The sequence below is a fragment of the Prionailurus bengalensis genome, chromosome D3 (assembly GCF_016509475.1).
Source record: "Prionailurus bengalensis isolate Pbe53 chromosome D3, Fcat_Pben_1.1_paternal_pri, whole genome shotgun sequence".
NCBI classification, from domain to species: domain Eukaryota; kingdom Metazoa; phylum Chordata; class Mammalia; order Carnivora; family Felidae; genus Prionailurus; species Prionailurus bengalensis.
The window spans coordinates 9,783,818-9,810,441 of record NC_057356.1 but is presented as its reverse complement, the minus strand read 5'-3'; the positions used below and the strand labels follow the sequence as shown (position 1 = coordinate 9,810,441).

Genomic DNA, 26,624 nt, shown 5'->3' with positions numbered 1-26,624 from the left:
GTTTGAGTGCCACATCAGGCTCCATGCTAGTGGTGTGCAGCAAGATTTTGCAAAACCTTTTAATAGAATGAAGCCATCGCTAATACTTGGTTCTTTGAACTTCCTGTTGTGGTCACTTTGCATGCATATATCTCTCATTTCCCTGATACATTACCTCAATTTCTAGAAGATTGTCTTTTTCTCCCCGCCGCCCCATGCAGTTTGTTAATTTATGTATTCCTTTCTTCATTCAGCTTATTTATTGAGAGCCCAGTATGTGCTACGCACAATGTAGATTCGGGGAGTGAGTGAGTACCAAATAGCACAGCATAGACATGGTTTCAGCTTTCAAGAAGCTTGTGGTTTCAACAGTTTTGTTTTTTTTTTCAATAGAATTTTAAAAGATAATGTTACACATAATCAATACATTTGTGTTAAGGGCTTTGAAGGAACAATATAGGTTCCCATGAGTGCATACAAATATGCATCTCAGCTGTTGGGGACAAGACAAGAACAGGTTCTCTGTGGAAGTGACATTTTAAGAAGAGTAGAGGTTAGTCAGGCAGTGAGTGTGTAAAAAGGAGCTTGTTCCACTTGAGGACCTAAGAAAAGGCTTGCATGGTCGCAGTGTAGAGATTGGTGAGATGAGGCTACATGGGTAGACAAACTCAGCATTGTAAGCTATTTTAAGAATTTTGAAGTTTGTGGTTCTCCTGGGTGGCTCAGTCGGTTAAGCATCTGACTTCAGTTCAGGTCGTGATCTTGCGGTTTGGGAGTTTGAGCCCCGTGTTGGGCTCTGTGCTGACAGCTCGGAGCCTGAAGTCTGCTTCAGAATCTATGACTGCCCCTCTCTCTGCCCCTCTCCTGCTCATGCTCTGTCTCTCAAAAAATAAATAAGTGTTAAAAAATTAAAAAAAAGAATTTTGAAATTTGTTTTAAAGACAGTGAGAAGCACCAAAGAGATTAACCAGGAGAGTGGGGTGATCAGGCTTGCATTTTAAAAGGATAGTCCCCCCACCTTTTTTTAATTAGGTAGGGTTCACACCCAGCATGAGACTTGAACTCATGACCCTGGGATCAAGAATCACATGCTCTACCAACTGAGCCAGGCAGATGCCCCTAAAAAGATTGGGAGAAATGGGCTAAAAGCAGGGGGGGGTGGGGAGGGGGGGGCAAATGTAGACTGTGAGGTAATCAGGAGCTATTATTCATTTTTTTTTTTAATGTAAATTTATTTTGAGAGAGAGAGAGAAAGCATGAGTCAGGGAGGGGCAGAGAGAGAGGGAGAGAGAATCCCAAGCAGGCCCCATGTTGTTAGTGCAGAGCCCGATGTGGGGCTCTAACTTCTGAACTGTGAGATCATGACCTGAGCTGAAGTCAGACGCTTAACTGACTGAGCCACCCAGGCACCCGCATCGTTCATTTTTAAATTTAACCTTTCCTGCAGTCTTGCACTTAGTACATATTTAACAAAAGTTTGTTGACTCAAAGAATGTTTCACCTACAATTTGTGCTCTTGGTAAAAGCAGGTCTTCTATCCTAAAACATTTAGGATTTTAAGCAAAGGACATTGTAATTAATTATTTTATTAATGTTTATTTCTGAGAGAGAGAGAGAGAGGGACAGAGCATGAGTGGGGGAGGGGCAGAGAGAGAGGGAGAGAATCTGAAGCAGGCTCCAGGCTCTGAGCCGTCAGCACAGAGCCCGATGTGGGGCTCAAACCCATGGACTTCGGGATCATCATCTGAGCTGAAGTTAGGTGCTTAACCAGCTGAGCCACCCAGGTGCCCCTAAGGACATTGTAATTTAAAGGTGGGGCTATGTTTAGGTGCCTTGAGTGACTCGGTTGGTTATCTGACTCTTGGTTCAGGTTCAGGTCATGATCTGGTTCATGGGATCGAGGCCCACTTTGGGCTCACGCTGACAGTGCAGAGCTTACTTGAGATTCTGTCTTACCTCTCCCCACTCGTGCTTGCACTTTCTCTCTCAAAATAAATAAACTGAAGAAAAAAACGATGGAGTTATGTTATATTCAGTCTTTTTTTCTAAATTGGAGCAGTATCTTTGATAGTCTTTTTGATAGTCTCTTGCCAATGATTTGACTCATTGTTTCCCAAATTTGTTTCATTTTTCTACCCCATTTGATGATTCCAGCTCTATTATAGTATTATCTATACTATTACGTATTTAATAGTTTTTTCTAGGTTGATTTTTAACTTAAAGTTATTAAAAAAAATTTTTTAACATTTATTTACTTTTGAGAGACAGAGCAAGACAGAGCACAAGCAGAAGGACAGAGAGAGTGGGAGACAGAATGTGAAGCAGGCTCCAGGCTCTGAGCTGTCAGCACAGAGCCCGAGGCGGAGCTCAAACTCACAGACCTCTATCTAGATCATGACCTGAGCTGAAGTCAGAGGCTTAACTGACTGAGCCACCCAGGCGCCCCTAACTTAAAGTTATTTAAAAATAATGTTTATCATTATCCTTAATGGAGGACCTGTCGCTTGTGCTGAGAAAAAAAAGCCACAAAATAAGTAAGATGAAAACAATACAATGGTGTTGGAGTCTTTACTAGATTCTGATACTTTTGTGAAACTCTGAGTTTGAGGTCTTTCCTTCGTCATTAAAAAATATTAGAAAGTATTAAAGAAGTGGGGTTCTTGGCGGCCTCAGTTGGTGGAGATGTGACTCTTGATCTTAGGGTTGTGAGTTCAAGCCCCATATTAGGTGTAGAGGTTACTTGAAAATCTTAAAAAAAAAATACTAAAGAAGTGACAGGCTAACACTGAACTGAGACGGTCTCCTTAATATAAGGGAAACATTGGAACAGGTCTGGTTTCTCACTGCGTCATCTAGTGCTGACTGCAAGGGCAGCTTAAAAAACGTGTCACCGAGGGTGGCACCCATTCTTTGAAAACTTTGCTTTCACTTATGCATCATTATCTTATTGTTTCCTAGGCCTGATTTGTAAATGGCTGATTTTGGCTTAATTCTTATTATTATTATTTTTTAAAATTTTTATTATTTTTTAGTGCTTATTTACTTTTGAGAGAGACAGAGACAGAATGCGAGTGAGTTAGGGGCAGAGAGAGAGGGAGATACAGATCTGAAGCAGGATCCAGGCTCTGAGCTGTCAGCACAGAGCCCGATGTGGGGCTCAAACCCATGAAATGTGAGATAACCTGAGCTGAAGTTGGCTGCTCAACCGACTGAGCCACCCAGGTGCCCCGGCTTAACTCCTATTATTATAGGAACAACACCAGTCCTCAAGGTCAAAAACCACAGTTACCCTTGAGTAAATTTTAAAACAACTTACTAAAAAGACAGACTTAGGATATCATATTTATTGGCCTGTTCGCTCCAAGGGCTAAATAATTTATATTCCAGAGTTAGTAATGTAGAATGAAAACAGACTTTTCCCACCTCACCATCCAGGAAGGGGGAGTCTGACAGCAGACTGGCTGAATGTAGAGGAGTGTCTTACTTAAAACTGTTTTGGGTGCAAGGAGCAGAAGAAACTCATTGACACAAGCTCAAGGAAGAGGTTGCTATAAGTCCCGGTGGGATCTTAGAGTAGGAATGTAGTGTTCAGGGGCTGATGGAAACTGGAGAGCTGTCAGGATCTAAGGCTTTTTTTCCAGATTTTCATCTTTATTTTTATCTGTGTATGTTTATTTTCAGCTTGGTTCTTCAGACTAGTTTTTTCCTCCTTACTCATCAGTTTACCCAGGGCCCAACATGTTGGCTTGGCCCACACCAAGATGTGACCTCTTCCTGCAAGCTTAAGTTAATCAGCACTGCCCTGCTCCCAATCTTTTGATAAAGTGACATTTTAAATTCTTTATAAAAGTTATGTAAATGAAGAGGCCAGAGATAACTCCTTTTCTTCACTCTCCATCAACCACTTTGCATCCCCTAAGGCTCCTTCAAAATGGAAATTGTGACTGGTAATGTCAGACTCAGAATATTTATTGCCTTCCAAGTGAGGTTTCTCTATAGCTTTCTGACTCTGGCTTTGTGACTCAGTGGTGCAGTTATAGATTACCAGGGAGAAACCTGAGTTACCCTTTGGTTAAATATCCACCTCATTTGGTGTAGTTATGAGCTCTAGATATGGTGGTCATCTAATCATCCCCCTGCAGCAGAGGTAGTGGAAATCATTTCCAGAGAAGCGGGCATGGGCAGGTAGGGACTGAGGGAAAAGTTGAATACCCTTCTAGTCCCGACTTCTGGTCTCATCCATTTATGGGCCGATCCTCAGACCTGGGGTCTCATCAAGGATTTTTTATTTTTTAATATTTATTTATTTTTTGGAGAGTGCAAGCAGGGGAGGGGCAGAGAGAGGGGGACAGAGGATCCGAAGTGGGCTCTGCCCTGACAGGCTGACAGCAGCGAGCCTGATACGGGGCTCGAAAACCTCTAGATCCTGACCTGAGCTGAAGTTGGATGCTCAACCTACTGAGCACCCAGGTGCCCCTCATCAAGGACATTTAATTACTGTTGGAGAAGGCTTCAGGGTATGCCCTATGAACCTAGAGTCTTGCAGGAATGAGTCAGAAGTGATTTGGAACTGATTCAGAAAGAGATCAGCATCAAGTTTTTAGGAAGAGAAAGTGTCCTTTATTGAGCTGAAATGTCTCTTGTCAGTATTCTGTGAGGACAAATGGTGGCATATTGGCTGAGCTATTTAAGAAAACTGGTGTTAGATATTTGGGTATTCAGGCCAAGATTGTATGCATTTATTTATTTAGTTAGTTAGTTCTTTAGTCTCTCCATCTGAGTGTTTGATCAGAGGCCTGAAAGTTTTTGATCTTCCTTTCTAGATTCCCTGCAGAGTAAAGCTGCTTCTTCTTTTTTTAAGTGTATTTATTTATTTTGAGAGGGAGAGAGGACACGATCAGGGGAGGGGCAGAGAGGAGGAGAGAGAGAATCCCAAGCAGCTATCAGCGTGGAGCCCATTGCGGGGTTCGAACTCACGAACTGTGAGATCATGACCTGAGCCGAAACCAAGAGTTGGACGCCCAACCAACTGAGCCACCCATGTGCCCCCAGAGTATAAAGCTTCTTAATTTTTTTACCTAAGCATTCTTGGTGCTCATCAGTGTTACATGGATTGAAGAAGGTCTGAAGAGAAGAAACTCGTGTTCATGTGACTGTTTTCAGTTTTAGTAAAGTATTCATTGGAGAAAAATTGAATTTATTAGGTAAAATGATAGTCTATTTCTGTTACTTGGGAAACTCTGGGCCACCAGGGCCATAGATTATTTTGAGTTGTTTATGCTTTCTTTGTCCCTATGCTGATTTGGGACCTTGATGGACAGAGAGGTACTATTAGAGGTAGTAGATTGCGAACTGGCCTCTGTTCAGTCATCTTTCTATATTTAGAATTGACAGCTACCACCCTGTTTCCCACTTGTAACACTTCTCACTTTCCTTTTATATACATACACACACACACACACAACACACACACACACACACACACACACACGCACACATTTTATTAATATGCTATATTTGTTAGAGCAGTTTTAGGGTTATAGAAAAATGAGTGAAAAAGTAGAGTTCCTGTATGTCCCCACACTCCCACCTCTACCCCCAGTTTCCCCTGTTGTTAATATCTTGATTCAGTGTGGTACTTTGTTTCAGTTGCTGAGCCAGTATGATAGTTTATTATTCTTTTTTAAAGTTTATTTATTCTGAGAGAGAAAAAGTGCAAGCAGGGAGGAGCAGAGAGACAGAGAGACAGAATTGCAAGCAGGCTCTGCCCTGTCAGTGCAGAGCCCAATGCAGGGCTCAAACTTAGGAACTGTGAGATCATGACCTGAGCTGAGATGAAGTGTCAGACGCTTAACTGACTGAACTATCCAGGTGCCCCAATATATTGGATAGTTTATTTTTAACTAATGTTTATGGTTTTCTAATTTACATTAGGGTTCATTCCTTGTGTCGTACCTTCTGTGGGTTTTGACAAAAGTATGATGACCTATATCCATCATTATGGTATCATATAGAATGGTTTCCCTGCCTTAAAAATCCCCTGTGCTCCACCCATTCATCTCTCCCCCAGCCTCTGGCAACCATTGATTGTTTCACGGTCTCTATAATTTTTGCCTTCTTTAGAATGCCTTATAGTTGGAATCATATAGTATGTAGCCTTGTCAGATTGGCTTTTTTTTTTTTTAATTTTTTTTTCAAGTTTTATTTATTTTTGAGAGCGAGAGGGAGACACAGAATCTGAAGCAGGCTCCAGGCTGTGAGCTGTCAGCACAGAGCCCGATGCGGGGCTCAAACTCACAGACTGTGAGACCATGACCTGAGCTGAAGTCAGACGCTTAACCGACGAAGCCACCCAGGCGCCCCTCAGATTGGCTTCTTTCACTTAGCAATATGCATTTTGAAGATCCTTCTTGTTTTTTCGTGCCTTGATAGCTCATTTCTTTTTATTGCTGGATAATATTCCATTGTATGGATGTACCACATTTTGATTATCCATTGGCCCATTGAAGGACATCTTGGCTGCTTCCAAGGCTTGGTAGTTATGAATCAAGCTGCCATAAACATTTGTGTGCAGGCTTTTGTGTGGAGGTAAGTTTTCAGCTTATTTGGGTAGAGACCAAGGAGCACGATTGCTGGATCTTAAGGCAGAGTAGTATGTTTAGTGTGTGAAGAACCTGGCAAACTGTTTTCAAGGTGTGTGTACCATTTACATTCCCAGTAGTACTGGGTGAGAGGCACTGATGCTCCATGTACTCACCAGCATTTGATCCATAATTTATTTTGAGTTATCTGTGCCTCAACTGCTCCTACCCTGATTTGGGACCTTGATGAGCAAAGAGGGACTTGGTGTAGTAGTAGTAGGTTGTGAACTGGCTTGTGTTTAAGTCATCTTTCTGTATTTAGAATTGACAGCTACCTCCATTTCCCATTTGTGACACTTCTTTTCATTTTGTTTTATTTTTTATATGTTTTTAAATGTTTATTTATTTTTGAGAGAGAGACAGACACGTACGCACGCACACACACACACACGCACGCGCGCGCCCACACACACACACACACACACACACACACACACACACACACACAGATCTGAAGCAGGCTCCAGGCTCTGAGCTGTCAGCACAGAGCCAGACATGGGGCTTGAACTCCTGAGACGTGAGATAATGACCTGAGCCGAAGTCACATGCTAAACCAATTGAGCCACTCAGGCACCTCTCATTTTCTTTTAGATCTTAATCTTGAAATTAATCTTTGCTTTTGTTAGACTTTTGGATAATAATTGATTCCTATTTTTACTTAACTCAATTTTTATAACAGGTCTGAGAGATGACTATAAGAATATAAGATTGTATTCTGGATCATCCTAACCATTTAGAGTTAAAATTAGCACCATGATGTTTTTGATACTGAATTAAGATACTTTATGAAACATCTGATGACAGCCTATGCATTTTTTCTATCTTTTGAAGGAATATAATAACTATCGTAATTTGTTTTCGTAGATTATCTTGATAATGGTAATAATAAAATGGCAATTCAGCAAGCAGATAAATTGTTGAAGAAACATAAGGATCTTCATTGTGCTAAGGTAAATTCATTTGCCCTTGACTTACATATTTGGTGGATTATATATTGTAATCTTAAAAAGAAAAAGATGTTTAATCCTGTTAGTGACTCTGTTCAGGGTTTGTCCCCAGGGTACCCCCCCCCAGGGTATTTTTTTTTTTTTTTTAAGATTTTATTTTATTATTATTTTTTGTTTGTTTTTGAGAGACCGTGAGCAGGGAAGGGACAGAGAGAGAGGGAGACAGAATCTAAAGCAGACTCTGTGCTGTCAGTGCAAAGCCCAGTGTGGGGCTTGACCCCATGAATGGTGAGATTGTGACCTGAGCTGATGTTAATTAATTAATTTTTTAAAAAATGTTTCTTCAGTTTTGAGGGAGATGGAGGGAGGGAGGGAGAGAGGATGAGTGGGGGAAGGGCAGAGAGAAAGGGGGACAGAGGATCAGAAGCAAGCCAGCAAGTAGGCTCTGAGCTGACAGCAGTGAACCTGACGTGGGACTTGAGCTCATGAACTGTGAGATCATGACCTGAGTGGAAGTTGGATGCTCAGCCGACTGAGCCACCCGCTGCCCCTAAAGATTTAATTTTTAAGTAATGTCTGTACCTAACATGGGGCTTGAACTCACAGCCCTGAGGTCAAGAGTCATATGCTCTACTGACTAAGCCAGCTGGGCTCCCCTTGAAGACATTTGTTTTTCTGATTACTTAAATGCCATAAATAGTATTTAATTACAAGCTAGCTGTTTATTTCTTTGGATATAGCTAACTTAATTATATTATTTTGACACTTTTTTTTAAACAGTGTCGTTACATCTTAATATGAAACTAGGAAAGAATCTTGATTTGTTGATATTTTTGGTAAAATATGGTTTACTTGATTAGACCTAGGCATGCCTTACAACTTATGTTGTGTTTTTGAATTCACCTTGTTTTGTTCATATTTTCTTTTCTGTCCTTTTAAAATGAATTTGTCTTTCTTTTGTATCAGGTTTTAAAGGCAATTGGTTTACAGAGAACTGGAAAGCAAGAGGAAGCCTTCACCTTGGCACAGGAGGTGGCGGCCCTTGAACCCACAGATGACAACTCGCTGCAGGCACTGACTATTCTCTATCGGGAGATGCATCGACGTATGTTTCTCGTTTTCATTGTTTTATTACTTTCGTTATTTTTTTAATGTCTTATTTATTTTGAGAGAGAGAGCAAGCTGGGGAGGGGCAGAGAAAGAAGGGGACAGAGGATCCAAAGTAGGCTCTGTGTTGACAGCAGCGAGCCCAATGTGGGGCTTAAACTCACGAACTGTGAGATCACAACCTGAGCCGAAGTTGGATGCTCAGCTGACTGAGCCACCCGAGTGCCCCTTCTTTTTCATTGTTTTTAAACCTGAGCTTAGGGACGCCTGGGTGGCGCAGTCGGTTAAGCGTCCGACTTCAGCCAGGTCACGATCTCGCGGTCCGTGAGTTCGAGCCCCGCGTCAGGCTCTGGGCTGATGGCTCAGAGCCTGGAGCCTGTTTCCGATTCTGTGCCTCCCTCTCTCTCTGCCCCTCCCCCGTTCATGCTCTGTCTCTCTCTGTCTCAAAAATAAATAAAACATTGAAAAGAAAAAAAAAAAAAATTAAAAAAAAAAAAAACCTGAGCTTAAGGTTTTGGTTACTTCTTAAATTTTTTTTAATGTTTATTTATTTTTGAGACCGAGAGAGAGAGAGAGAGAATGCACATGCGAGAGCTGGGGAGAGGCAGAGAGAGGGAGACACAGAATCTAAAGCAGTCTCTAGGCTCTGAGCTGTCAGCATAGATCCTGACTCGGGGTTCAAATCCAAGAGCTGTGAGATCATGGCTTGAGCTGAAGTTAGATGGTTAACCGACTGAGCCATGAGGCACCCTGAGTTTTTGGTTATTTCTGATTGAGTTCTTTATTTTTCTGTTTTACTGATCACTCATGAGTTGAGTGGATGGCAATAGGTAAAATAATGCATTAGCCATGATTTACAAAGACTGTAGGCAAAAAGGATATTTAATTTTATTTTTTTTAACATTTATTTATTTTTGAGAGAGAGCAAGGGGGGAGTGGGGCAGAGGATCCAAAGTGGGCTCCAAGCTGACAGCAGCAAGCCTGATGTGGGCTTGAACTCCTGAACCGTGAGATCATGACCTGAGGTGAAGTCTGATGCTCAACCAACTGGCCCACCCAGATGCCCTGGCAGAAAAGATATTTTGCATGTATTAGGATCCTTGAATTGGGATGAGGACTTGAGGTCAGTTTGTGGCATTTTGACTTATTAAATGGAAGAGTTACCCTTTTTTACTATTTGATATGGAAAATTTCAAACATTAATAAAACCAGAATAGCATAATAAGTCCCATTGTACTCCTTACCCACATTTAGCAGTCATTGTCACATGGCCAATTTTATCTATATCCCATCCCCCTCCCAGATTATTTGTAAGCCTATTCTAGATAGTCTACCATTTCACCTGTAAAGTTTCTCATTGTTGATTTCTCAGATCTTTTACTATGTAATAATACATATCTTCCATAATACATATTATAGAAGTACGTATTTTTGATGTGGAATAATGAACATTCATGGACCTACCAACCAACTTAATACTGAGATGCTTCCTGTGTGTTCTTCATCAGTCTTACTTTTTTTTACCTTCCAAGATGTATTGGCTTTCCTGAATATATTTTATTGTCTTGCTTTTAAAAACATCTTTATCACATTTGTCTAAGTAATACTTTGTCAATTTCTTACTTTATTATTATTTATTATAACTTAGTTAATAAGTTACTTATTAATAGAAGTTATATTGATATAATTGTTAATGTAGTAATACCATATTAATTAGAACTTAATATAAATGTATTCATACTGTGTATGTTCTGTGAGTTGCATGTTTCATCTAATACATACATACTTTTAGTTCATTCATTTTTACTATCACAAAACATTTTTCTCGGGGACTGCAGTCTAGAAGTAGAGATACTAAGTCCTAGGGTGTGTGTATGTTCAGCTTAAAGATGAAGAAAAATAACGTCACCTTGTTTTCCAAATTTACTCTCCTAATACCGGTGTATAAGAGTTCCAAGTTGTTGCACATCCTTGTTAACACTTGCTATTCTTAGACTTTAAAAGTTTTGCCATCAGGGGCACCTGGGCGGCTCAGTTGGTTGACCGTCCGACTTTGGCTCAGATCATGATCTCAAAGTTCACGAATTCAAGCCCCGCATCTCACTGTGTGCTGACAGCTTAGAGCCTGGAGCCTGCTTTGGATTCTGTGTCTGCCTCTCTCCCTCTCTGCCCCATTGCCTTGTTAATGTTGTCTCTGTCTCTCTCTCTCTCAAAAGTAAACGTAAAAAAAAAATTAAAAGTTTTGCCATCAAATCATCATGTTGTAGACCTTAAAATATAGTTTTTATTCATCAGTTATTCCTCAGTAAAGCTGGAAAAAATAAAATTTTTGCCAACCTAGTGGGCAGAAAATGTTACGTTTTAGTTTTGTTTTTCATTTTTATAAAAGATAAAACTTAAGAGTTGAGGTATTGTATTTGATTATAGGGATTATGTTGATTTAGAGATATGGATTCTCTCCCAGTGTTTTTTAAAAATCATTTATCTCACAAATATGGTTGAATTTTTTTTAATGTTTATTTGAGAGAGAGAGAGAGAGAGAGAGCGAGCATGAGCGGGGGAGGGGCAGAGAGAGAGGGAGACACAAAATCTGAAGTAGTCTCCAGGCTCTGAGCTGTTAGCACAGAGCCTGACGCAGGGCTTGAACTCACAGACTGCGAGATCATGACCTGAGCCGAAGTCGGACGCTCTACCGACTGAGCCACCCAGGCATCCCTGGTTGAATGTTTTTCTATGAGAAGTATTATATCAGAAGCAAAGATTAAAGATGCTCTCTCTGCCCTTGTGTTACTCACAGTCTATAAGGGGAAATTCATGGGTGTCTAGCTGGCTCAGTTGGTACAGCATATGGCTCTTGATCTCAGGGTCATGAGTTCAAGCCCCATGTTGGGCATAGAGCTCAGTTAAAATAAAGGGAAATTGGTCAATAAACTGTATACTACATTATATGTTAATAAATGTTATAAGAGACTTACTACAAAGATTTAAAGATGGCAGAGGGGAGCAGTAATCAAACTGAGTAGAGGAGCACAGATGGTGCTCAGGGAAGGATTACATTTGAACTTGCACAATTCCTTGTAGAGAGGATTACATTTGAGTTGGGTTTTGGATGATGTTCATTGAGTAGAAAAGAGAGGAAAGGTGAATTCAGGCACGGGGAGCAGATAAAGGCATGGAGGTATGATAGAGCACAGGGAGTGTAGTGGAACTACAAATAGTTTGGTGTGGCTAGAACATAAAGTGCTGGGGGAAAGAATTAGGAAGGAGAGAGAGGCTAGATTGTGGAGGGTCTTGTATATTGTTAAGTGTGTTAGGGGAGGCCTGAGCTATTCCGTGCTTCATTGAATAATGCCTAACCAAGAGAAATGATCGGATGAGGCAAAACAAGTACTTTCTTCTTCCTTAATGGTAGGAGACATCGTATCCTCCAAAGGGGGGAGAAATTAAATGCTGTTAAGATTTAAGATATACTTCAATAATTAAAGACTATCTTATTTCTCTTTATTCTAGCGGAGTTAGTTACAAAACTTTATGAGGCAGCTGTGAAGAAAGTTCCCAATAGTGAGGAGTATCACTCTCACCTCTTCATGGCTTATGCCAGAGTGGGCGAATACAAGAAAATGCAACAGGTAACTTTATCCTGGGTTGTGGGATTTGCTATTAGAGACTAAAATTTCTTTAAATGTGATTTAGTTGTAGGAGTGTGTGGGTGCATGTGTGTGTTTGCATATGTGTGTAATACTGAATCTATGTATTGGTGTGTGGAGATCAGGCATGTGTTTTCTTTGTATGTTTTAAGGATGAACTGTTATTCAAGTTCTTTAAGCATTTTCTTAGGGAAAATCTGATTGTTCTTTTGTGGCCTGATAGCATTTTTTATTCTGGTACGTTGGCTTCAGATTGTCCCACTGCATGAAATTGCTGTTATATTTTCAGAAAATGGGCAGAAATCCCGGAATAAAAAATGAATAGACTATAGAAAGGCAAACTTTAATGTTTACATTTAGGGGCATCTGGCTGGCTCAGTCGGTAGAGCCTGTGACTCTTGATCTTTGGGTTGTGATTTTGAGCCCCATGTTCCTTATAGAGATTACTTAAAAATAAAATCTTAAAGAAAAAGAAAGTTTACATCTAATTTATAAATTTAATTTTCTTTGTAGCCTGCTGAAATTTTTAAATTCACCTGGGAAAAATCCCCACTGTTTGGAATACTTGTCTTTTTTGCAAAAGGCAGCTTATTTGCCACTTGATACATTTTAGATGTTCCTTGTAGACATATGAAGAAGCCTCATGTGGATACATTTGGACTAGTGGGTGGGTAAAGTCATCATCCCAGAGGAATGAAACTGTTAAGCCCATAGACGGTTATGATGTCAAGCTAGTATTTATTTTAGAAATGTTTTGTTTGTGGGTACAATTTCTTCTGAAAACAAAGCTTTCTTACCTGGGTCTTTGTCTTACTCTTTACTTGAAGTATCAGACTATAACAATGGATGAGTTAGGAGGGTGGAAGATCCTATATTAAAATAAATCCTTTCTCCATAAAATTAATCTTCGTATTTGCTTATATGCAAGTTTTTAAATTGTAAAAATTTTATTCCCCAGATACAATTCTTTGAAGAAGTTTTATTTACTGATGGAGTTTATTCTCAGGAAAAATATTCAGAGATTGTAATTTTTCTTTTAATGTAAAGTGGGCATATATTTTAAAATTGGCAACTGACATACATATATATATATACACACATGTACACATACGTATATATATATAGACATATGTGTATGTATGTATATGTACATAATATATATAAGTTTAGTATTTTTATTTCTAGGATTATGTTCAAAGTATATTAAATATTAATGGTAAAATGCAACATCCCACTCCTCTCAAATAGTACTGTATGTCTTTATTTGTTGACATAGAAAGATGTTCCTAATATATGTTAATGGGTAAAAAGTTGTAAAATGGCCTTCCCCTCTACTCCCTTCACATCTATGGTTCCTTAAAGGATATATCTGTAAGGTTATGTAACCAAAATGTTACCAGGCAGGATACAGGCCTATGGATACTTTTCTCTCTGTTAATTTCTTTTTTTCTTTTTTTTCTTTTTTTTTTTTTTAAGTTTTTATTATTCTGAGAGAGAGTGTGAGCAGGGGAGGGGCAGAGGGAGAGAGAGGGAGAGAGGGACTCCTAAGCAGGCTCTGCGCCATCCACACAGAGCCTGATGTGGGGCTCGAACTCAAGAACCGTGGGATCATGGCTTGAGCTGAAACCAAGAGCCAGACTCTCAACTGACTGAGCCACTCAGGCACACCGCCCCCCCCCCCCTTTTTAAAGTACATGTTAATTTTATGATACCACAATATGTTTTTGAAATACATATACACATACAAAAAAATAACAAAAGGATAAGTTCATGCAACAACAATATTAAGGTAAATAATCTGCCACTTGAATGGGTTTTGTTTTTTATAGTTTGACTTTACATGTGGCCAAAGATAGACATACTTCTGCATCTTGCTCTTTGGAGCCACTGCTTTGATGTGGCTTAACAGTTTTGGATCTTTAATATATTGTAGCTATAGCTTGTTTTTACATTATTCTAATATATTGGAAGAATGGAGCATTCTAGTGTTAAATGTTTTAGAATGAAATGTCTAATTTTACCTTTTTTGCTGCTTAAGGTAGTTAAGGTAATTTCTTAGTATACATGTAGGATTATATTGAAAATGGTATGTCAGTCTGGGATAATAAGTAGTTTACAAATTAAATGTCAAGTTTTATGAGGGTGAGAGTTTTTATTTTGTTCACTACTGAAGCCTCAGTGCCTAGAATAGCATCTGCACAATAAATTTTTGTCAAAAAAAAAAAAAAAAGATTAACCTGGTGGAGGTAGAAGGGAGGGAAGCTAAGGAATCAGAAAACTTAAGGACTTTTACTGACCCAAATGACATCCCTGGCAGGCAATATTTAAAATCATCTTGGGGGAGCCTGGGTAGTTCAGTTGATTAAGCATCTAACTCTGGATTTCAGCTCAGGTCACGATCTCTTGGTTCGTGAGTTCGAGCCCCGTATCGGACTCTGTGCTGGCAGTATGGAGCCTTCTTGGGATTCTCTCTCTGCCCTTCTTGCTCACTCTCTCAAAATAAATAAACTTAAAAAAAAAATCATCTTGAATGAAGAGTTGCTAGATGTTCATATGGTGATTGGACTTTCTTTTTCTGTAAATAACATTCCTATCCTTTTGTCTTTACTCTTTTTTCTTTCTTTCACATTTCCATATTCTGAGTCACCAATTCATAGCTATGTTTTTTAAACTTGTCTATCGTTAAAAGTTTCCTGTATCAGCAGAATATAAGTGTCGGCAAGATAGTAGGTTATGGGCATGAAATTTTTTTCTTCTGTTTTGTGTTAAAAATTCATATTTTATATTCTACTTTTTATTTCTGCATGTCATTATAAAAATGTTTTCCTTCCCCAAATGATCAGGTAAAATAGATTTTCTAGCACTTTTCATTCAGTTCCTCCAGAGTTTGGTGTTAGTAGCTGAAACCTTAAGCTATCTTAGATTCTTCTAAACCTGTATGTCATATTGTTTCTACATCATCTTGACTCTTCCTCCACATTGTCTTTGAGGTCTCTTTTCTATTTGATGTACCTCATCCTGGTGTAGTTCCTCATTACCTCATCTCTTTCTATTTTCTTTCTGCATGGTCCAGTTAAAATATGTTCTTAGAAGAGTGTAGATGTGTATCTATTACTCTTTTACTCTGTAACAGCCTGATTTTTGAGTGCTTCACTATAAGGGTATCTCAGTTACTTTTCAGCCCCATTTCCCTACTAGTCCTCTTAATCCTTATTTTTAGCCAAATGTCCTATTTCTTCTTGTCAATATGTCTTTTTTTTCTTTAATATTTTTGTTCAGATTCATTTTACTCCTACTTAGAATTGATTCACTTACTTCCCCACTCACCCCAAATGTTTGTATTTGTATATTTGTATCCTTACCTCCATCTTTGCCTGTAGACATACTGTTTGTCCTTCAAGGTTCATTTGGAAGACTGCTATTTGAAGAAGGCTTTATCGATAAAGTTCCCTTCCCCACTTTCCCTTAAAGAAAGGAATAAACAACTTGCCTTTTTTTTTGGAAATAAAAGATATGATGTTTCTGTTGTATAGGACATTTTTTTTGCCAAGTGTATATTTTAGTCATTTAAATATTTGTCTTATCTCTGTTTCTAGCTTCTAAATGCATTTGGGACCAAGTCTCAATCTTTCTATCATTGGCAGGAATAGACATTTCCTTCCACTTAATAGAGGCTCCGTGTACTTTTTCAAGTGGGTTGAAGATAGGCAAAACATTAAAAAAACATAAAATAGTAACTGTAATAACTAGCTGACTGATTTCTTGTCATTGATTACTAATTGGCTAATTATGGGAGGATTCTCAGTTATGCATGAGTAGATCTACTTTATTCCTTCTTGCCATGTCCCTGCTTTAAGTATTTCATATTATACATTTCACAATGAAAGAGTTCAGTTCTAGTTAATGGTATCTTGGGAGAACCTGATTATTTTCCTAACCTAAGAATTACTGTTTTCTGAATAATGTCAGAGAAAACTTTTCTAATTTTAAAATTTAAATATACTGTCTGGATTTTTAAATTTGTTTTACTATAACTGGTTAGTGCAGTGCCTTTAGTAAAGTTTATTGGTGTACATTCATAAGCCAAATTTTGTGTTTGTCAGTAGTCTACCGGAACCATATTGGATTGCTATATTTTCCAAAAATACTGGGCTTTAATTTGAAGAAATCTGGTTCAAAAGGTGAAATATATCTGATGTTGTAAAATTTCACCTTTGTGATTACTTGTATTGCTATCTACTAGAGAATATTCATCAAGTCGCTAGGCATTTATAGTAACTGGGATATGTAGATGTGTTGCTATTCTCCTAGGAACTTCTTGCCACATATCTAGATCATTAATTGCCCTCTGTGTGACGTTTTCTAAATTAAGTATTTATGGCTCTCTGTCTTTCAGGCTGGCATGGCTCTATATAAGATTGTCCCCAAAAACCCTTACTACTTTTGGTCTGTGATGAGCTTAATTATGCAAGTGAGTATGGTATTCAGAATGGAATTGAGATTTGTTTTTATTTTTGTATATAGTTGTTGTCCTAATTTGTCTTCTGAACATCTTGGGTAATGTGTTATAGCATGTGTCAAATAGGGACTTTCCATATTGTCAGTTGACTTTTTGAGTTGGGGAGTTTTGGCATTTATTACTTATGAGTTGGTATATTGGTTTATTTGTGTGGAGCACAGACTGTATTTCCCCTGAATCTTAGATCTATTACTGGGTTATTTGATCAAATATGAGACTCGAAATGTTTGATATTTTGACTTGAGGTTTGTCTTTAAAACAGTATTGTTTGTTAGTGTATAAGTTATTGAACTGGATGACCTCGTTCTATCAATTCTGGTTTTTGAGCCTCAGTTTCCTCTTTTGCAGAAGGGAGATGCTCATCTCCCAGAGCTACTGTAAGGACTAAAAGGAGATAGGGTAGAAGAGAAGATGGGGAGGAAGGAGTTAAAATGTAGCAGTTCAGAACAGAAAGACTCTGGGTTCAGACAGGTCTGCATTCATATACTGGCTTCAGCATATGTCTTAGAGAGCCGTTGGGGAATCTCTTAGTTTATCTATGAGATAAGCATAATAGTTACTTTGAGTACTGAGGTTTGAGCAGAATCTCAGGCAATGTTAAAATTGTTAATATGCATTGACTTTAATTGTCAGTCTAAGATCATCTTAATTATCCAAGCTACTAAGCTGTGTAAAATAGAAGGAATTGGAGTTTTCCCTTTAATATGTGAACATTTCAAAAAGACATCTGATAGGGGCACCTGGCCGGCTCAGTTGGTGGAGCATGCAATTCTTGTTGGGTGTAGAGATTACATAAATAAAATCTTTAAAAAAAAAAAAAAAAAAAAAAAGGCACTTGAAAGGCTTTTCTCTTCAAACTGATGATACCCCTTACATGTAATAAACAGTGTAGGCATACCTACTGCTTCTTAATATAGTTCTAGAAAAATGTATGAATAACCTATTTAAAAGTTAGGCCATATTGTGGAAACTCAGTATGTCAAAAATATATAGGATAATAAATCTTTATTAAAACAAATCTCTTCTAAGGCAAACCACTCTGTAATGTATCTTCGTGGCAAGTTCAAATTAGGTCTGATATTGGACATAGTGGAGTGATAAATATGTGCTGGGGTCCCAGTAATGGTCTGCCTGGTAATAATATAAATAGTGCAAGCAGGGGAGAAATTAGAATAGAACATTTATTTTTTTCTCCTACAGTCTATATCGGCACAGGATGAAAACCTCTCAAAAACGATGTTTCTGCCCCTCGCTGAGAGAATGGTAGAAAAAATGGTGAAAGAGGACAAGATAGAAGCTGAAGCTGAAGTGAGTAGTGGAAGCCCTCCTTTTGTATTCCCATGATTTGATATTGCAACTATGTGATGCTACAGTATTGTAAACTGCTGTCTTATTCCAGTTAGAGAGCTGGGCCTCACTCTTGCCTCTTGTGTAAAAGGAAACTTTGGAAGCACCTAGCTTAGGTATCCGAACATTGTTACTGCTAATGTCATCTCATTTGAAGATAGTGTTCTTTTCTGTTAGGTAACTTTTGAAAGCATGCAAATGATTATATTGAGAAGTTTCAATGGCTGCATTTCTTGTTTGTTTTTTCTGTAAGGTTGAACTTTATTATATGATCCTGGAACGTTTGGGAAAGTACCAGGAAGCCTTAGATGTTATCAGAGGAAAATTAGGAGGTAATTTTTAAAGTTTTCTTTTTTTTCTTATTTAAACATGCAAAATACTTAATTGTGGAAAAATTTCTCCTTATACAGAAAAGTAAAGATATCAAGACATTAAAAAAAAAAATCACATGTGGTCATTTTATGTTCATATAGATTTTTCTATATGTTGTACATTTACTTTTTAAAAATATTTTTGAATTGGAAATAATTTAGGAATTAAGAAAATTGAAGATGTCAGAAAGAGTATGACCTCTAACCCTTTGCCCTCAAAGTTCTTTGCCAGTCATTTGTTCTGTATGTCTTTCTTTTTTTTTAATTAAAAAAAATTTTTAAACGTTTTTTTTAATGTTTGGGGTGCCTGGGTGGCTCGGTCACTTAAGCCTCCGACCTCGGCTCAGGTCATGACCTCACAGTTCATGGGTTCGAGCCCCGCGTCGGGCTCTGTGCTGACAGCTCGGAGCCTGGAGCCTGCTTCAGATTCTGTGTCTCCCTCTCTCTCTCTGCCCCTCCCCCACTCATGCTCTGTCTCTGTCTCAAAAATAAATAAAAACATTTAAAAAAATTAAAATTTAAAATTTTAATTAAAATTTAAAATTTAATTAAAATTTTTAATGTTTTTATTTTTGAGACAGAGAGAGAGAGCGAGTGAGCGAGCATGAGTGGGGGAGGGGCAGAGAGGGAGAGGGAGACACAGAATCCGAAGCAGGCTCCAGGCTCCGAGCTGTCAGCACAGAGCCCAACGCGGGGCTTGAACCCATGAACTGTGAGGTCATGACCTGAGCCGAGGTCGGAGGCTTAAGTGACTGAGCCACCCAGGTGCCCCCTGTATATCTTTCTAAAGATGTACTTTCCCCTCCCCCCGACTCGCCCCAGTTTGTTCAAGTCACAAACGAGAACATACTGTACCTAAGCTAATAGAGTACTCTTACTCAGCTGGCACAATGTTTTTATTCAAAAACTTTTTTCTTTTCTTTTTTTTTTTTAAATATTTATTTATTTTGGGAGTGAGAGCATGAGTGGGGAAGGGGCAGAGAGGGAGAGAATCCCAAGCAGGCTGCACACTGTCAGCACAGAGCCCAGAGTCCAAAGTCTGACGTAGGGCTCAATTTCATGAACTGCACCATCATGAACTGAGCCGAAATTGAGTCAGATGCTTAACTAACCAGGCCACCCAGGCGCCCCTCTTTAATATTTTTAAATGTTAATACCTGTAGTCAGGATTTGTACCCTGGGTACAATTTTTTTTTCTTTGTTTACCTGCCTGTCCTATCAAGGATTTGATTTTGTGACTTCTGCTCTGTGTACTGTTATACCTATTTTTAAAAAAACTTTTTTTTAAATGTTTATTTATTTTCAAGACAGAGAGAGATAGAGACAGAGTGTGAGCAGGGGTGGGGCAGAGAGAGAGGGAGACACAGAATCAGAAGCAAGCTCCAGGCTCTGAGCTGTCAACACAGAGCCCAGTGCAGGGCTCGAACTTACTAATGGTGAGATCATGACCTGAGCCAAAGTCGGAGGCTTAAGGAACTGAGCCACCCAATGCCCCACTGTACCATTTTTTTTTTTTTAACTTAAGTGTGTCTTAGAGCTATACCTCGCTACCTCACTCCCTTTAGTGACTGTCCAGTGTTCCATAATATAAATGTAGACAATTTACATAACCAGCCTTTGATGACTATTTGCAAAGAACACCTTGTTACAAACCAGATTACCCTACAAGAGGCTATGGTGTGCATTCCCACCTGCTGTATTTACTTTCATCATGTGAGAGGGTATGTTTCTTTGTATACTTAATAACCTGTATTTTTAAGCTGTTACTTCAAACTTTTTTTTTTTTTTAAAGAAAGCTCTACGCCCAACATGAGGCTCGAACTCACGACCCTGATATCAAGAGTTGCATGCTCTACAGACTGAGCCAGCCATGCGCCCCTATTTCAGACTTGTTAATGTTTTTCATTGTGATAGATAAAACATATCTTACAATTTTTATTTAATTCTGAGGAAGGATAATTACTTTTTAATTTGTTTAAAAGCCATTGATATTTTCTTTGAACTGCTTTTCCTTATCGTTTTCCTATTTCTAAAACTGTGGTTAATCGGGGCGCCTGGGTGGCGCAGTCGGTTAAGCGTCGGACTTCAGCCAGGTCACGATCTCGCGGTCCGTGAGTTCGAGCCCCGCGTCGGGCTCTGGGCCGATGGCTCGGAGCCTGGAGCCTGTTTCCGATTCTGTGTCTCCCTCTCTCTCCCCCTCCCCCGTTCATGCTCTGTCTCTCTCTGTCCCAAAAATAAATAAACGTTGAAAAAAAAATTAAAAAAATAAAAATGTGGTTAATCTTAATGATTTGCAAGAGCCCTTTGTGCGTTAAAGAAGTTAGCTTTCTTCCATTATTGTGAAAATACTTCTTTCCTTTTTGTTGGAAAACTGATTTGTATGAACCCCATAGATTGATCTAACCATTCCTCTTTTTGGGATGTTTGTGAAAGAGATTTAGGTTCCCAAACATTTAAATTCCTGGAAGTGCAGTGTTTTGACAAACCTGGTTTTTAGTTGTGCCTTTACAGTGATTGGGAGAAGCTAATTGTAGATAAGTAGCCTCAGATCTCTTATTAGGAATAGTCATTAAAAAACCTTATTTTATACAAGTGTGTATATCCTTTACTAGCCTGTGTGGCCATAAAACTGTAACACTAACTGATAGTTAACTACCTGAATTATATAAAATGGAAGTTTTAAAAATTTTTAATTTTTTCTTTTAAATTTTTTTAATGTGTATTTTTGAGAGAGAGAGAGAGAATGGGGGAGGGGCAGTGAGAGAGAGAGACACAGAATCCGAAGCAGGCTTAAGGCTCTGAGTCGTCAGCACAGAGCCTGACACGGGGCTCGAACTCACGAACCGTGAGATCATGACCTGAGCCAAAGTTGGACGCTTAACCAACTGAACCACCCAGATGCCCTACCAAAAAAATTTTTTTTTCAATGAGAGATTGGGAGAGGGGCAGAGAGAGAGAGGGTGGGGGGGAGGGACAAAGCATCTGAAGTGGGGTCTGTGCTGTCAGCAGGGCTCGAACTCATGAACCATGAAATAATGACCTAAGCTGAAGTCAGATGCTTATAACCGACTGAGCCATTCAGGTGCCCCTGTTGTTGTCTTAATGTTACTTATTCTCTAACTTCAGCCTCCTTGCAGATGGGTGTAAGTCAGCCTTTCTGGTTTTACCCAGCTGGATTATAATCGTATGGTTGTTAAAATGAAGATTCCCTATAGGAAACTCATAATGTAATATATGTAATCTGCTGAGCTGTTCTAAAAGGTCAAGGCAAATTTAATTTGGCCAGAAATAATAGTTGTAGTTTTTCTGTTCCTAGCTCTATTTATTTTTGTATTTCTAATATCTTACCTTGCACATTCCATTCCAGTTCAAGCTCATTCGATGTTTGGGAACTGTATGTATAGATGGGAAGCCTGTCTGTGGATCAGATATACTAGTTCCTAGATGCTTTTTCTGTTTTACAAGTTTATCCCATATACGAGATCCTCACTTCAATACATTCGTGATCCTTGTATTTTATAGAAAAAGTGATTATAAAATGTTTAGTATCAGAAATGTACTTTTTTCAGCAAAATAATCTTTAATAAGATAATAGTTTATATCTAACAGTGGTCCCATTTTCTCATAGAATGAATAAGAAAATGCAACATTTTTCTTCTTGTGTTTGGACTTTATTCTGATTTCTGAGCAGAAATGAACCCAGCTTACCAGTTTTTATAACTTTTAATTGTAGAGAAGTTGACAAGTGAGATTCAGAGTCGGGAAAATAAATGCATGGCTATGTACAAGAAGCTGAGCAGGTGGCCAGAGTGTAATGCCCTTTCCAGGCGCCTCTTACTGAAAAAGTGAGTAGAGGCTTCTCTTTGGACTATGAGACTGTAGCAGGGCTCTCAGTTTGCACTACTGCTTTTCTTTCCTTCTTTCTTTTTTTTTTGGTTGTCTTTTATGTTGTCCGGGCATAAAGTGAAATCTTTTAGTAGTGTGTTTTAGGTATTTTTTAAAGTTTTTGATGAGCCTTCATCTTTCAGTAAAGAGGTATAATCGTACTTACACCACCAGGGTGCTGAGTATTAGGTCTTGAGAATGAATGCTGAAAATCATTAATTTGTTAAATTCAGTATTGGTCTAAAAGACACACCTTCCCCTCCCCACCACCCCATCCCACGGCCCTGTTTTGGGGAAGTGCTAATATGGGTGTTTTAGGAGCATTTGTTTTCTGGATCTGGTCATTTCATCGAAGGAAATAACAGTTCCTTAAAAGTTTTTTACTTGGAAAAATGCCTCTGGGGTTGCCCTTCTAGGGAAACTTGGAAGGGTGGGCTTCTCCTTGTAAAGACTAAAATACAGAAAGTAAGTTGAGTATTATGGTTCTTAGGGCAGACTTGTCACAACTTGGGTTTAATCCTGTGTGCACCATTCAATCTGATTTTAGCTCAGATGACTGGCAGTTCTATCTGACTTATTTCGATTCTGTGTTTCGACTGATTGAAGAGGCCTGGACTCCTCCTGCTGAAGGTGAACAGTAAGTTGATTCCTGAATTCCAGTGGCACTTTTTAGCACATTGTAGCAAAAGGATTTCATTGGAAGCCTAATCGAATTCTCTTTTTCAGTCTCAATAGTGTATCCCTTTCAAAATAAGAGTTTTCATTTTTTTATTGTAAAATAAATATGTTCATTGTAAAAATGTTAAACTAGTGCAGAAATATATGGTGTAGAAAGTGTTAGTTCCTGATTATCTATCCTACCGTCCCAGAAATAACATTTTTTTTTACTTTTTTCCACTTTTATTGAGTTATAATTGATCCAGAGAGCGATCTCTCTCTCTCTCTCTCTCTCTCTCTCTCTCTTTCTTTCTCTCTCTCTCTCTTCCTTTTTTTTTTTTTTTTTAAGTGAGCTCTCTGTTCAGTGTGGGGCTTGAACTCATGACCCCGACCCCAAGATCAAGAGTCGCATGCTCTGCTAATTGAGCCAGCCAGGTGCCCCCAGAGATAACCCTTGATGGCAGTTTAGAGTTTTTTCTTCTAGATTTATTTCTGTCCATATACTAACATAATTATTCCCATTATTTAACATAAAAATGTAATCATATTAGTGGTTTGCAACTTGGTATTTTCTCCCTTAAAATATATCTTGGGCATTTTTCCATTTTTGGTACATAGAGATCTGTTTTATTCTTTTTTAGTGACTTAAGAGAACTCCCATTTTAGAGATGTACTGTAATTCATTTAACATGTCTCCTGTGGATGGACTGATGGACACTTGGATTGTTGCTGATTTCCTTTTTTTTTTTTTTGATATTACAGATAATACCATAATAAACATGAATGGAATCTTTTTGAAAAGTGAATACATAAGCAGGATTTAAGATGCTGATGAGCTTGTGCTTACTTTGTAATACTAACTAAATCATCTAAATTTTCTTAGCCTTCATTCAAGCAGTAAAGTAAAATTTACTTAGACTTTTTATTAGGTGATATTTGATATATATAAAGTGATCCCTTCTCTTTTTAAGAAAGAAGTATAGGTAGTTAGTCACTGTGTAGTAATCAGATGCCAAAATTGGGAGTAATCATATCCTATGTTACCTGTCAGAATGTGCGCCTAGCTCTCTTTTGCCCCCATGTTATTTTATAATTATCAGAATGCTTTTTATTTTTTAATTTGTTTTTTGAAATCAATTTGGCTTCACTTTAAGTTTTGGGACAGACAGTAGAGGCACACAATACCTTTTTCATGTGTTTACACCTAGCTCTTTAGAAGGAGAAGTCCATTATTCTGCAGAAGAAGCTGTGAAATTTATAGAAGATCGGATAACAGAAGAATCTAAAAGTTCCCGCCATCTCCGAGGACCACATCTTGCTAAACTGGAACTGATTAGACGTTTAAGACGTCAAGGTTTTAATGATGAGTACAAACTAGGTAAGAAACCCTAATATTATTTGGGAACCCTGGAAAAGATGCAGGGATGCCTTCCATACCCAAGTGCAGTATTCATTATGTGGGGTCTACGATGATGCCGTCATGTCTGGGAAGCAGACATCTTCATAACATGAAAATATTTACTAACAAATGGATTACTGATAAAATTAGTCCTCGATCACATCTTCAACTTGACTTAACATTAGCATCTCTCCCTATTCCACCAGAGTCTTTTTCAGGCATTCTTTTTGACCTGACATTAATGTCAAAATCAGTTTCAAAGTAACATAACCAGTTTTGTAAAAGTTTCAAGATTTCATGAAGAGGATGGAAAGTTTCTTGAAAATCTGCTCCAAGTGCTCAGAAAACCATTGACAAAACAACATCTGGTGGAGTTAGAGCAATTAACAGTTAAAGAGAAAATTTATAAGGACAATGACAAGATAGGAGAAAAAACATGATTTGGATAGTAAAGCATGAAGAAATGCCTTCAGGAAATTTGATGAAGTGCTTAGATGTTTATTTGAAAATGCCTTTTTTAAAAATGATTATTTATTTATTTTGAGAGAGAGCACATTTGTGTGAGCATAAGGAGGGGCAAAGAGAGACAGGGAGAGAGAATCCCAAGAAGGCTCCGTGCTGTCACCGCAGAGCACATTTTGGGGCTCCATCTCCTGAAACGTGAGATTGTGACCCAAGCCGAACCTGAGTTAGACACTTAACCAACTGAGTCACCTAGGCACCTGAAAAAAAAAATTTTTTTTTTTATATGTTTTTTTATTGAGAGAATGCACAAGTGGGGAAGGGACGGAGAGAGGGGGACAGAGGATCTGAAGCTGACAGCAGAGAGCTTGATGCAGGGCTCCAACTGATAAACTGTGAGGTTGTGACCTGTGCTGAAGTCGGATGCTTAACCAACTGAGCCACCCAGGCACCCTGAAAATGGTTCTTTTCTTTTAAATGCTTATTTATTTTTGAGAGAGAGAGGGAACGCATGTGCACGTGAGAGGGGGTGGGGCAGAGAGAGGGGGACACAGAATCCAAAGAAGGCTCCAGACTCTTAGCTGTCAGCACAGAACCCGATGTGGAGCTTGAACCCACGAACTGCGAGATCGTGACCTGAACCAAAGTTGGGACGCTTAACTGACTGAGCCACCCAGGATCCCTGAGAAAGAGAATCTTAAGCAGGCTCCACATTCAGAGTGGAGCCTGACATAGGGCTTGATTCTATGACCTTGGGATCATGACCTGAGCTGTAGTCTAGAATCAGACGCTCAACCGACTGAGCTACCCAGGTGCACCTCTCACAACCAGTTTTGAATTCCATGTTGACTTCTTTAGGTCTACTTAAGGAACCTTAGTCTCTGTTATTTCCAGAAATGCAAACGAAAATTTTCATGTGACCCTCTGCAAAATGTTGAGATAGATTCCAAAGAATTGCTTTTTTTCCAAAGCTGGATAGAAAAGTTTGGATCTGCATTGACACTTGGCTGTATCCATCTCTTGTCTTTCTCTTCCCTCTCACCGGCCTTCATGTTAGCAATTTGTGACTTTTTAAAATTTATTTATTTTTTGTGACAGAGTGAGAGTGAGAGTATGCATGTGCATGCGAGCCAGGGAGGAGCAGAGAGAGAGGGAGAGAGAATCCCAAGCAGGCTCCGTGTTGTCATTACAGAGTCTAATGTGGGGCTTGATTCCACAAACCGTGAAATCATCATGACCTGAGCTGAAATCAGTTGGACACTCAACCAACTGAGCCACCCAGGTGCCCCAGAAATTTGTGACTTCTTCTAGTCTACCCAAAATTCTTTTTGAAGTAAACTCTACCAGCAACAGGGGGCTTGAACTCATGACCCTGAGATCAGGAGTTGCATGCTGTACCAACTGAGCCAGCCAGGGGCTTCTGCACAAAATGTTTTTTAGCCAGACGAGTGAGTGATTCTTAGTGACTTGGATTATAGTCCTATGAGAATCTGATGAAAGCCATGGACTTCTGTTCCCAGAATTGTGAATGGGAACCAAGACCTAAAATCTTACTGAAATTCCAGGTTAAAATTTTATGTTTCTTATTTTAATTTTTTAAAAAAATGTTTATTTTGAGAGAGAGAGAGAACGCTAGCAGGGAAGGGGCAGAGAAGGGGAGAGA

The 26,624-nt window shown here is 38.8% G+C and overlaps 1 protein-coding gene across 1 annotated transcript in view; it reads left to right on the top strand.

Moving 5' to 3' along the window:
- The window catches only part of NAA25 (N-alpha-acetyltransferase 25, NatB auxiliary subunit), an 80,302-nt gene that overhangs the window by 5,653 nt on the left and 48,025 nt on the right, over nucleotides 1-26,624 (top strand). The window contains exons 2-10 of the mRNA XM_043557641.1: nucleotides 7,485-7,570; nucleotides 8,534-8,672; nucleotides 12,185-12,303; nucleotides 16,718-16,792; nucleotides 18,041-18,148; nucleotides 18,441-18,519; nucleotides 22,292-22,403; nucleotides 22,991-23,080; nucleotides 24,309-24,478. Of these exons, the coding sequence (XP_043413576.1) occupies nucleotides 7,485-7,570; nucleotides 8,534-8,672; nucleotides 12,185-12,303; nucleotides 16,718-16,792; nucleotides 18,041-18,148; nucleotides 18,441-18,519; nucleotides 22,292-22,403; nucleotides 22,991-23,080; nucleotides 24,309-24,478 (978 nt within the window). The remainder of the gene's footprint in view (nucleotides 1-7,484; nucleotides 7,571-8,533; nucleotides 8,673-12,184; nucleotides 12,304-16,717; nucleotides 16,793-18,040; nucleotides 18,149-18,440; nucleotides 18,520-22,291; nucleotides 22,404-22,990; nucleotides 23,081-24,308; nucleotides 24,479-26,624) is intronic.